The 12723-nt window shown below is 47.4% G+C and overlaps 1 protein-coding gene across 1 annotated transcript in view; it reads left to right on the forward strand.

The window, feature by feature from the left end:
- FANCM (FA complementation group M) overlaps window positions 1–12723 on the forward strand; it is a 59608-nt gene that overhangs the window by 39452 nt on the left and 7433 nt on the right. The window contains exons 12-17 of the mRNA XM_081195438.1: window positions 404–561; window positions 1082–1234; window positions 7459–9424; window positions 11508–11590; window positions 11685–11753; window positions 12416–12517. Of these exons, the coding sequence (XP_081051564.1) occupies window positions 404–561; window positions 1082–1234; window positions 7459–9424; window positions 11508–11590; window positions 11685–11753; window positions 12416–12517 (2531 nt within the window). The remainder of the gene's footprint in view (window positions 1–403; window positions 562–1081; window positions 1235–7458; window positions 9425–11507; window positions 11591–11684; window positions 11754–12415; window positions 12518–12723) is intronic.

The raw sequence follows: 12723 nt of genomic DNA on the forward strand, positions 1-12723 counted from the left end.
CATTCCGTGTGCAGATGTGTTTTGCCAGATGTTTTATTGTCTCCCTCGTGCCACACGCTGCAACATCAACTCACTCCTGCCCCATGCAATGGGGTGTGTGTGTGGGTTTCCTAAAGTCTGTCTTATCCCTCTTGGCTTCCCTGCTTTCAGAACTGGTCTGCTTCTATCACAGGATTGTAGCGTTGGAAGGGACTCCAAGGGACATCTAGTCCAACCCCCTGCAATGCAAGAATCTTTTGCCCAATGTGGGGCTCAAATCCAGGAAGGGAGGGCAATCTTGTGCTGAGCTCCAGGAGTTTAGAGGAATCTTCTGTTTGACAAGCTCTGTGTCTGGTGCCTATTTGAGAGAATCTTCTTCTAAATATCGGCCTTCTCTCCCTCCCTGCCTCCAAACACTTTCCAGATGCAAAGCAAACTCGTCCGTCCGAAGCATCTTGGTGCCTTACAGCTGAAGAATTTGAAAGGTGGGATAGATTGTATAAAATCAAAGCTGGTGATGGAATAAGAAACCCAGTTCTGCCTCGAAGTCACTTTGAAACATTAGAAGATGAGGAGACGAGAGTAAGTTGGGGCCTGAATGCGCTTGTTGGGTGTTCTCTGGCCTGGAGCAGGAATTCCAAGCTCTGTCTTGCTGGATGCGCCTCAGCCAGGAGGAAAGCGGACTGATCCCTTGTCAAGCATAACAAAGGGCTGCTTTTGCCGTGAACTTCAGACACCAGCTGGGGGATGGCTGTAGCTCAAGTCTCAAGAGTACCTGCTTTGCAGTGTTCAGTCCCCACATCTCCAGGGCTGGGAAAGTCTCCTGCCAGCAACCCTGGCCGTTGAATAGAAGACAACGTGTCTCACAGTCCATGCACAGTACTTGGGTGCTCTCCGTCTCTTAACTAACAAACTGGAGTGAAAAATAAAGAGTAATTTAAGAGAGAGTCGTCTTCTTGCAATAACTGTAATTGTTTTATTTAAGCATCAAGCCCTGGAACTGGAATTACTATTTTTGTACAGTCTGGATCATGAGATGCTTTGTATTTTGCCAGCCAGTACTTGGAATGAGCTCTGTGTTGCTCTCTGTTTTGAAACCCAGGACTCGCAAGCCAAGGAGGTCCATGCGCTGTCTCTGACAGAGTGGAGGCTGTGGCAGAACCGCCCTTTCCCTACCCACCTGGTGGACCACTCGGATCGCTGCCACCACTTCATTAGCATGATGGAGATGATCGAGCGGATGAGGCACGAAGAGGTTGGTAAGCTCACAGCCTCACCGAACAAACATGATCTCCCTAGAAGAGTCAGGTCAGATTTTATAGTTTGCATGAGAGGCGTTGTGCCTTTGTTGAAGGAAGCTGAGCAGGCCGAGGGGCCAGGCAGTGCCATTTGTAGGAGTGGATTGTGGACTCGGGGGAGGAGGCAGTCTATGGTCAGCCATAAACCTCACTAGGTGGCTTTGGAAAAAAGCACCTCTCAGCTGGAGCCTACCATTCGGAACATTTAGAAGTTAATGGGCTGCAAAGCACTTTCAAAAAGACCTTTGCCAGTAAGGAAGCATCTTCAGATGCCTTTGCGTATGACCCTTTGTAGGCCCAAGCGGAGTTAAGAGAAAAGGCCCTGGGGTGCCTGCGGCCCCCATTCCTCTGGACTCACTCCAGTGAGCGTAGCTCTGGAAAAGGCATCCCTTTCTTCTCCAGGGCGCTCCCAGCGACCTATACCAGCTGGTGGAAGCACACTATCCTTCTGGCTTAACACAGCAAGACGTTAGAGACATGGTAGTTCTAAACTAGTAATTTATTTACAGAATATACAGACAGGCAATCATGCTTCTCTCTCTCAGCTCCGAGAGCGGAAGAATCCATAGCGTAAAATTGAAAGTACAGTTTTACAGTCTCACACCGGAAGTATCTCACGCTCCTCACAGACAGGCGTGTGAATCACACAAATCATACAATGCAGCTTCAGAGGTCTGATTTGCTAACGGGGTTGGGGCAGTGTCATGCTTCATGCATCTTAGGTGAGTTCATGGCATTCAGGTTTGAGGACCTGTTGATCTTACCAACTTAGTTTAACGTAAAAACACTTTAGTTTGCTGTAAATTCTGAGCAAATACATGCATGAGATTCTAACTTGAAAAATTCTAGGTGTGAATTTTTCTGGCTTTTCTCTGTGTACCTTTTATTCCAAGCACAAAAAAGCTATGGAGACAGTTGTGTCCTGCTGTAGTAAAGGGGGAAACAACCCTCTGTTTCATGCAGATGCTCACATCAACACACACATGCACCATAAAATAAGCTTTTTGTTAATGCCTTCCTGGCTTCATTGCTAAGGCAACGGAGGCTTGGCCAAACGGATTGGATTTTCCCCTAGCTAGAGTTTGCAGGTTCCACAGTGCTGCCTTCAGCGCTTTGAGAGCAGGCAGTGGGCTTATCTCCCATCACAGTGCTGTGGTGCTTAGCACTAAGGCTGGAGATAAAAGATCCCTCATCGCCCTAAAGATCAGACTCGGAGCCTTATCTCCCAGTCTGCTTGTAGATAAAGATGAGGCCTGGCAGGCTGGATCTGGCCTGCAGGCCATGGGTGGCCACCTCTCCTCTGTTAGAGAGAAGCCAGTTGCTCCTGTGGAGGAGTCCGCACAGCTGCTCCAGAAGAGCCCAGCAGATGACTTTCTGTTCAGTGAGAGTGTGCTTGCTGGGCGCAGCTCATTAGAATGAACACAGCTTTTGCACAATACCCCTTTCAAGGCTTTTCTGCTGTGCTTTTGCTTTGGGAGCTGTAGCTTCAACAACAGGAGCCTCCGTAGATGTTGACACCAATAAGAGATTGTGAATTCAGATTTCAGAAACTAGCTGGTGCCAAATTTGGTGGCCAGGCTGCTCACCGTGGCAAGGCGGTCTGAGCACACAACTGTAATCCTGGCCCAACTGTGCTGGCTATCAGTTAGCTTCTGGGCCCAGTTCAAAACACTCATTTTGACCTATAAAACCTCATGCAACTCTGCACCCCAATGCTTCTTGGACTGCTTCCCCCCATATGAACTGACCTGGACCCTTCGATCATCCTCTGAGGCTCTTTTTCATATGCCTCTTCCGTGAGAGGTCTGGAGGGTGGCAACATGAGAACAGGCCTTTGCAGTGGTGGGTCCCCATTTGAGGAATGCTCCCTCCAGGGAGGCTCGCCTGGTGCCATGATTACATATCTTTAGGCAATAGGCAAAAACATTTCTTTTCTGCCCAGCCTTTGATTTTAAATTATCCATGGCCTCCTTGAGTGGTTGAGATGTTTTAATCCTGCCTTTTAAGAATATGATTGTCTATTAGATTCTTATTTCGTTTTGTTTTATGCGGTTTTTAATGTTTTGTTTGTTTGTTTGTTGTAAGTCGCTTTGAGCTATTGTTGGAAGAAAAGTAACTAATTAATAATAATAATTAAATGGTGAGTGGTTGAACTTTGAGGTTAGAAACTGAGATATGGAAGCTAGGAGCTAAATGGCACCATAAACCCCTAGGTTATGGATGGAACAACGGAATGTCTAGGTGTGTGTTTTTTATAACAAGAATGCAAAGCTGAAAATGAATGAATTGCAGCTAAAATATTATGTTCATTTTTCACAGGGTCTAGTCCTTCCCCTGCCCACCCCCCCTAATATTCTTAAGAGGGTCTTTTTTCCAGTCTTCAGGGAGTAGCTGGAAGTGGGGAGGCAGAAAAAGATCCTTCTTTCCTTCATTCTGCAGTTTTAATCTGAAATCTTAGGCTCAGTACTGCACTCAGAGCTCAGAAACTAATGAAATTCCCTGTTGCAAAACGCGCCTAGAAAAATGGGAGTTTCGAACACCGTGTTTACTACCATGCAGAGCACAGGAAATTAAAAGGATTGCATTGTCGGTCTATTCTGTGGATTCTTTAATAAAAAGTGTGCCCTGGGTGGATTTCAACCCCCCTTTTGTAGGAAAGTGTGACAGACCCCTTTGCAGGCGCTTCTGCTTTAGCTAGGGGTGCAGATGCGCTTCCAGTGAACAGGTGATGCCATGTGTTGGCACACTTAGGCAGGTTTTAAGCAGCAAACTCACTTTGGGTTCAGGAGCTTGAGTCACGCGCAGTAACTATGCAGTTCTTGGCCTGCACTAACGTCAGAGTGTTATATTTAACACTTGTCGGTTTTTCCTCTCCTACTTCAATTCACACTCCTACGCCAACAAAATGGCTCAAGGCTATAATTGCCCACATGTGCGACTCCTACTTATGGCTGCTGGGATTCCATGGGCGGGAAACTGCGGCTGGAAGCCTGCAGAGAATCCAGAGGAGGGAGTCAAGTCCCACACGTGCAGGAGCAGTGCAAATGCTCTGTTGTTGTTGTTGTTGCTGCAGCTTCAGCACTTGGGATCAAATGTCTGGAGGATGGGAACTGTCCATGCAAGACAGCCTCAATCTGCGCTTGGATAATCTTGTTTATTTATGTCTGTTTTCCCTCTTGGGAATACTTCCAACAGTGTTGAAAATGCATCTCCTTTTCACAGCGGAAGCCCGCAGAAGAACTTCCACTCAGGAGCACGGTTACAGTTGTGGAGAATTCTTGTGCCTCAAAAGGTCCTCTCCTCACTGTGGCCACCCAGATAAACCCAAAAGCACAATTTCAACGCAAGAGCTCTCTCCCCTCCTGTGGCTTCCAGCAACTGGCATTCAGGAGAGCATCGCTGCCTCCAACTGTGAAGGCAGGGCAGAGCTATCCTGGCCTAGAAGCCATGAATTCACCCTCCACCATGAATCTGTCTAATTCCCCTTTAAAGCCATCCAAGTCTGTGGCCACAGCTACATCTCATGGGAGTGAATTCCATAGTTTAACCATGCGTGGTAAAGTTCTTCCTTTCATATGTCCTGAATCGACCAATGCTCAGCTCTGTTGCTTGGCCCTAGATTGAGAAGGGGCAGGATGACTGCAGAGGTCTTGCCAGGCATCTGAGTTAGCAAGGATCGTTGGAGGCCCCATGGGAGCCTGAGTGCGGTGAAGGTGAGCATGTTAGCTTGAAGCATTGCTGTAGCCCCAGGCAGAAGCCCATTGGAGGTTGGAATGCTCCAGTCAGGTGGTCATACAGTTCAAGGCACACTTGAGCCATGCACAGGAGTCTCCTGGCACACCTGCTGCCACCCCTGGGACTGTGGCAGTGAGGGCAAGATCCCAGGAGTTGAGAGAACTTCTAGGGAGCAGTTTTTAGCACAGAACATTGACAAGAAAGGCGCAGGTTGGTGGGGGAGGTTGCGGAAGCTGTGCTTGGAGGAGGGATGGTTCTGCGCAATTCTGTTTGCATGGTTTGCTTTTCAACCCACATCTGAAAAGCTAAGCTTGGTGTGCTGAGAGCTTCCACTAATACCTACGCGCGCACACACACTCTGTTGCTAATCAGGTCCTGCACTACTTTGCCTTGGAGCATTAAAGGGTCATATGGGCATTTAAGAGGATAAAGCTGCACTCAGCAATCTGAGAGGCTTGCCAGCTTTCCCTGCTCGCTTCTCCAGCTTGTTACAGAAAACACATTGCCCCTAATGACAGCAGGGAAACTGATGTTCATTCCAAAATTATGCTGTGTTGGCTTTGCCCTTCCTTCCTTCCTTCCTTCCTTCCTTCCTTCCTTCCTTCCTTCCTATTGTCTTGTGTTCCCTTTGGAGGCTTATTCTTCATGCGCTCCAGCCACGGGGTTCTTTGGCATTGCAAGGAGTCACTTTACTGGAGCCCAAGAGTTGTCAGTATTGTAATTATGACTCCTGTACTCCCAAAGCCAGAGTTGCCATGTGACTCTGCGGGTGGGATGTTTGTGTAATGAGCTATATGGATTCTCCCTTTTATTGATGCCCTGCTCCCCCTGGGAGAGAGAGAGAGACAGAGAGAACTGTTGTTCGTCTTTTTGCAGGCAAGGAGCCCATTTAATTGTTAGACACCACATTTTCTGTCACCTTTCCAAGTTGTGAATATTGTTAATCTGGCAGGATTCTATAATTCTTAATGAAAGCCGTTGCACTAATGCAGTCGTATTGGGAAAGGAGCGGTTTTGTCCCATGACCTATTTTGCTGAGCAGCTGGTTTCAAATCTCAAGTTTTGTTAGTTCCTTCAAATGGTTTTTTGATGCTTTACTCTACTAAGCAACGTGTGAAGGTGTGAGAGGGTCTTTGCTTCCCACCTGCGGTTTAGAACCTGCCCGGGGTCAAGTGTCCTTTTCCATAGGGAAGGAGAGCATTTATGTAAGACCTTGTGAGCCTGAAATGAGGACACACACTATGATCCTAGCTGCCAGACTTGAGTACCCCTGGAGGAGAGTTGCTTTATGTAACTTATGTATCAGGTCATTTTTAATGTTATTTCTTTTTTTGTAGGCCAGATTTGCAGGTAAATGAACTAGCTGCATCGTTCTGTTTTGATTTAAATGACTCCATGATCCTGTGAACTTAGGGAAGGCTGCACCAATACACACAATAAAAAAATTCCTTCCAGTAGCACCTTAAAGACCAACTAAGTTAGTTCTTGGTATGAGCTTTCGTGTGCATGCACACTTCTTCAGATACACAGAAGAAGTGTCTGAAGAATCTGAAGAAGTGTGCATCTGAAGAAGTGTGCATCTGAAGAAGTGTGCATCTGAAGTGTGTATCTGAAGAAGTGTGCATGCACACGAAAGCTCATACCAAGAACTAACTTAGTTGGTCTTTAAGGTGCTACTGGAAGGAATTTTTTTATTTTGACTATGGCAGACCAACACGGCTACCTATCTACCAATACACACAGGCATTGTTTTCCAGAATATAGTCGGTCCAGGATTTGGAAGCAGTAGAGGGAAACTGATGGAAAGTATTGTTAAAAGATAAAATAACCAAACATATAGAAGAACAAGCCTTCCTGAAACAGAACCAGCATGGCTTCTGCAACGCCAAGTCTTGCATTATGAACGTATTTGAGTTCTTTGAGAGTATCAGCAAGCATAGCATACTTAGGAATTTCAGAAGGCTTTTGACAAAGTACCTCACCAAAGACTCCTGCTGAGTAAGCTTAGCAGTCATGGAAGAGGTCCTCTTGTGGACTGGGGACTGAGAACCAGTGAGTAGGAATAAAGGGACAGATCTGTGGATGGAGAGATGTAGAACGTGGAGTCAGAGGCCGTATTGCTTCTGAATGCCAGTTGCTGGAGGTCGCACAAAGCGAGAGGACTCTCGTGCTTGAATCTTGTTTGCTGGTTTCCCACAGGCATCTGGGGAGAAGCCATTGTGAGAACAGGAAGCTGGGCTAGGTGGGCTGTTGGCCTGATCCAGCAGCCTCTTTTGATTTTCTCCCTGAGCCCTCATGAGCAAATCTTGGTCTCCTGGTCCATTTCCCTTCTGCAAGACTGAAGCAATGCCAGTCTAGTAAACACAGTTGATGGGAGGATAAGGAGTGCGATGAACTTTGAGTCAAGCAGACATCTGAAATAGTGTCTCTTCTTTTTTTCAACTAGGGAGAATGCCGCTATGAGCTGGATACCCGTCCTTATTTTCACTGGGAAGATGTTGAGGCACCGGAGGAGGCTCAGCGGGGCAAGAGGTGTCGTGATGCTGCAGCTGCTCAAAAGGCACCTTTCTCTAGAAAACCCCGGCCAGAGGCTCCAAAAGCAGCAACACACCGCTCATCTTCCTCCGTGGAGCTTGATGCAGAATGTGTATCTCTCTTTAAAGCAACAAGCTTCAAATCTGTGAACAGGCCTCAGGCACTGACGGTAGACTCTGAAAGTCATGCTACAGAGGGACTCAGCCCTGCAGATGGTTTTCCAGCGAGCACTTTGCCGTTGGTTGAAGGTGCTGGATGTAAAAAGCTGTCAGATAAGGATGAGGAAAACATGGAGGAATCTGCCAGCATAAGCACTGCCCAGAGAAGCGTTGCTGATCATGAAAATGCAGCAGAAACAAAATTTCAGCCCATCTCAAAAGTGTGCGGCTCACGGAATGGACACAGTGCAGATTCGGGCTACGGCTGCTTTGCAGAAGAAAATTCTCCCCTTTCTTCCTTGTTTTATGCACCACCAGCAACAGCAGTGGCGGATTTCTTTGTGCTTCCTGGTGCAAGTGCCGATGAGGATGCTTTTTGGGGAAAATGCATCCCAACAAATGCAGCAAGGCTTCTGTCACAGTCTCCCCCTTCTCTGAATGAATTATTTGATTCTGAAGAAGAGACAGAGGATGTAGCCCAGCAGTTAAGCTCAGTGCAAAAATGTGTTTCCGGTGTGTTTGCAGGCAAGCGTCCTTCAGGAGAAAAACTGACACCTTTCAAACCACCTTCCACGTCACCTCGAACCATGTCTGAACTCACCGATGCTCAGGAACAGTGTTCCTTGGATAACCCTTTGGAAAAAAGCTGCATTCCTGAAGCTTCCTTTAGCAAGATAAATGATTTTGATTGGGACGAAATATTTGAGTGTGACGATGAAGAGCAGATGGGCATTCAAGGGAGAAGTCCACCAGTGGCAAATCATGATCCAGGAGCAAACCATTCAGGAAAGGAGGCGGCTTGCAGAAGTTATCAAGGATCCCAGAAGCTGGCTGAGAGGAATGCAAGCCCTACTGAAGTGCCTGGGCGTTTCTTTGTAGGAGAGGATTTTGCAGAGAGTGGCCCTCATCCAGACACAAAAGGAGGGGAGCTTTCAGAGCTATCATTGCAGGGTAGTCAAGCCAGTACCCCGAGCAAGGAAGAGGGGACTTCTGAAAGGCAGCCCTCAGGGGAGGAGCTTCATGAGGTCAGCCAAGGAAACCCCATGAAGTCATTGACGATCCCAAGAGATGGAGGTTTGGAAGCCTCTGTTGATCCTGTCTGTGCAGGCAAAGAAGGCGGCCAGCGTCCTGGAGAGTTCTACAATGTTTCCCAGGAGTTGTTCTCTGTTAACTTTGATCTGGGTTTCCTGACTCAAGAATCGGAGGATGAGTGCTCAGAGCAAGTGGGAATCGTGAAAGATGGGGGAACAGTTAGCTCCTCTAGCGCTGAAGTCGCGCTCTCAAACAGCAGCATGTCAAGGAAGTCTCCACTGACCTGGGGTAATGAATGCTTTAATGGAGCCAAGTTTTCTACACCTTTACACCTACGAAATCAGGACTCTTGTCTTGCGGCAGTTGAAAATGTTATTCCCTTGGTCTCTCCTTTGACACCAGCGAGAGGGAAACTGTGCCAGTCACCAAGTTCTGCGCACGCTGCATTTTCCACACCGACAGGTAGGCAGGTGAGCCATGCTGGCGTCCCCAGAAGAACCTTCACGAGTTCTTTCTCCGGGAATAGGCAGGAAAGCTCACAGGCGCCCGTTCCAAGGAGAGGGAATGCCAGCACAGTGAAAAGGGACTTGGCTAACTCCATTTTCAGCACGGAGGGGCTTGCACTGCGGGAAACCGCAAAGGTGGAAAACGGAAGCCTAAATGGCCCTAACGTGCTTCCCATTGAAGGTAAGATTTTTTAAAAGTTAAAATAACATAAGGCATGATGCAGAGAGGACATAGTCTGCCTATAGTCTTCAGAAGGCAGATGGGAACTGGATACTGAGATCCTGCCTGTTAAGCAATGAAGGGATGTTCTCTCGCTCGGTTTATGGCAAGGCTAAGCATCAGGTTGCAGAAGGCAACATCCTAGAGTTGGAAAGGGCCTCATGGGGAATCGGCCCCACCCTCTGCCCCCCCAGCTGATGCAGGAAACCCCCCACCCCCTGGATCCCCAGTAGGTGAGGCCATCTTGCCTCTGCTTAAGAACCTCAAGTGGAAAGAGAGTCAGTCCGACATTCTCTCTTGAATGGTTTGTGCTGTTGGGAATGTTTAAATCATTTTTCTTGCGATGCATTTAAAATATTCTTTAGCCTTCCTCTCCACACAAGATGGTACTAAAGTGGGGTACAGTGGAATAAATTAAAAGCAACCCCCTCTCCCTCAGTTACAGATCATCAGTCAGATAAAAACAGGAACAGATAAAACCATGGCAGAGTCAGTAGTGACAATAAACAGGACCAAAACGCTGCTGTGGCACTGATGCCCCTAAAGGCCTGCTGAAATGGGTTCATTTATGTCCTGTCCTACTCGGCCCATCCTCAACGCCAGTGGAGATCCTGGCCCCCCTCTTGCCTCCTCATTGTCTCTTCTCCAATCTAAGCCTGCTTCCCTGCAGCCTCTCCTCCTAGTGAGGGGCCTCCCGGTCCCCCTCCATCTAGGTCACACTCCTTTATATGCAGTTTACTTTGTCAGTATCCTTTTTAAACGGTTAGAGGCAGCAGCTAGAACTCTCTTGGGAAGTGGAGACCGGTGGCTGTACCAACCTTTAAAGAAAGGGTTAAACTCTGGGAGGTTAGTGGCTAAAATAGCACACTTTTAGGTTCATTGAATAAGAGCGCAGGCAAGGCCACAGTTGTTTACTTGTTTGTTTTAAAAAAGGAAGATAACTTTATTAATTTGGGATAATATGTCTGAATAAACCTCAACTTTTTCTGTTCCTCATCCAGTAAGCTTTTTTCCAATCAGATGTAAGCAGTTTTGCAGTAAGAGTGGTATTATATAAGATGCAATGTGATTTAGCCAGAGCGATACTGCAATTTATTACAAAATCAATTAAAAAAATTGAAATGTAAATAAACTGGAGCTTGGAACTGGACACAGTAAGCCAGATGAGGTTTGGCCAAGGTAGAATAAAGCAGCACCGTTGCATCTGGAGGCTCTGCTTCTGTGGATGCAATGCCTTTGCTTACTCCTGCCCTGGCGGTTTCCCCACCAGAGGCCTGGGCTTCTGAATGGCAGTTGCTGTGAAGCATGGGAGGGGAGAGCACGGCTGTGCGCACAGGTGCCCCTCGTGGGCGCCTAGTTGGCCACCGTGAGAACAGGGAGCTGGCTCAGAGGAGCCCCAGGCTTCATCCAGCTGCAGGATCAGCCTAAGTTTCTACATCCTTAGCTTCCATCTTTTACCTTTTTACATTCTTAGCTTAAATGCAACAGTCCTACTCCTTCCTCATTCTGTGTAAAAGCATGTGGGGGATTGCTGGATTCCTATTAAAAACCAACCAACACAACCTTGAGGAATAGGTGCAGGGAAGAGTTAGAAAATGGGGCAAAAGTGGCGGGGAGGGGAGAAATGGAGTCAGCTGGAGATACCTTGTTCCAGAGGTGCCTCTCTGGCTACCTGTAGGAGGAGCAACAGCTCTTGTACGTGGGTTGACAACATGTCCAAGAACAGATAAGTGAAGTTGGTTTAGTGTTTTCCCCTTCTCTTTCCCCTCATCCCTATCCCTCGGTAGCACTCTTAATTTCCAGCTCAGCAAGGCAGTGCAGCCGGCTGTTTTCCTCTGCTGGGAAATACTGTTTACGTTGCCCCAACTGGACCCTGGATGGATGGGGAGTCACAGGCAGACAATAGCAACCTCCCAAGCCAGAATTGCCTTATTTAAAGAAAAAAGGGAGAAAGCGTTTTCCTCTCGGATTTACAAATATATTGTATGGTGAAAAACACACACACACACTTTCTTATTATTGTCACCTACATACTCCTTCGCAGTTGGGGCCGGCAGTGAAAGCGAAGAAGAAATTGTTTTTCTCAGAAAAAATAAGAAGAAAGTGAACGTTTTCACATCTCAAAACGTGAGTCAGCTCAGTTAAAATTAAAGGCCACCAAGCTCCAAACTCTCTGTGCGGTTTCTAAATGTGTTTTGACGTCTTCCTTCCTTCTCCCAAGATTGATGATGACTGTGACTTGGAATCGCCAGTATGTGCTGACAAGAAACGGAGACGTCCGCTCGTCACAGTGAGTAAATACCCCAGTCAGGGCAGGAAAAACACATAAAACACATTTTGCTCCGGTTGGCTTAAACATTCCTCTTTACTGTTAGGGAATGATTATTACCATTTTTTCTAAAATGGCTTTAACCTGCAAAAGGACAGGAGCTGATTAGTTTTGAGATATCTAGCAGAAGTAGGTTTTTTTTACAGTCAATTCATTTATGTACTATGTTTCCCACAATGACACCTGGGCTCAAAGCAGTTCCTGTAAAATGTGGTAAAGTTTATTCTTCAGATGGAGAGATATTTGGGCAGCATTCTCAGTCGAACGTACTCAGAAAACCAGTAGGCTGCTGCCTTACCCTGAGTCGTCCTCTTGGCCACCTGCCCAAATGCTGCCCCTCCAGGGGTTCTCCACGAGAAGTGGCAGAACAGGCCACCCCCTCCTCTCCTCCACTCTTCCTCCAGAATTCTTTAACCCCCCTTAAGTGTAATTTCACCATCAACATTAATCATAAGGAACATGAACCAGGCTGCCTATAGCATCCCAGCTTTGAAGCCAAAGGCTGCACGTTTTGGTTAAGCCAGACCCATAAAGTTCCTGCCAGGGTAGCATTGAGCAGCAGTTAAGGCCAGAGGAATCTGGCTCTCATGCCACTCTTGACCACGGTCTGTGCTCTGTTTCAGTCAGATTTGTCTAGCGACGCAAGCCCAGGTTGCTCTGAGAAGAGCTGGAGCAAGAAGCCAGGTGTGAAGAGGCGGAAAAGGGGAGACGCTGCTGCCAGGAAGGTGCACATATGACACTCAGCGATGCTTCTTTGTTTCTGATGGGTGTGGGGCGCGGGGTACTGTGCTTTTCGTTTCCCCCTCTGGAACCTTAAACAGGAAGGAAATACGGGGCAGTGCGCGTGAGGGGAACATGCTTGGAAACGGAGTCTCCTCTGTTAGGCCAAATTTCTGTTTTGGAGCAGCCATGCAGCTCAGCTGAGCAGGAC

This window comes from Podarcis bocagei (genome assembly GCF_964188305.1).
Source record: "Podarcis bocagei genome assembly, chromosome: 1".
NCBI lineage: Eukaryota > Metazoa > Chordata > Lepidosauria > Squamata > Lacertidae > Podarcis > Podarcis bocagei.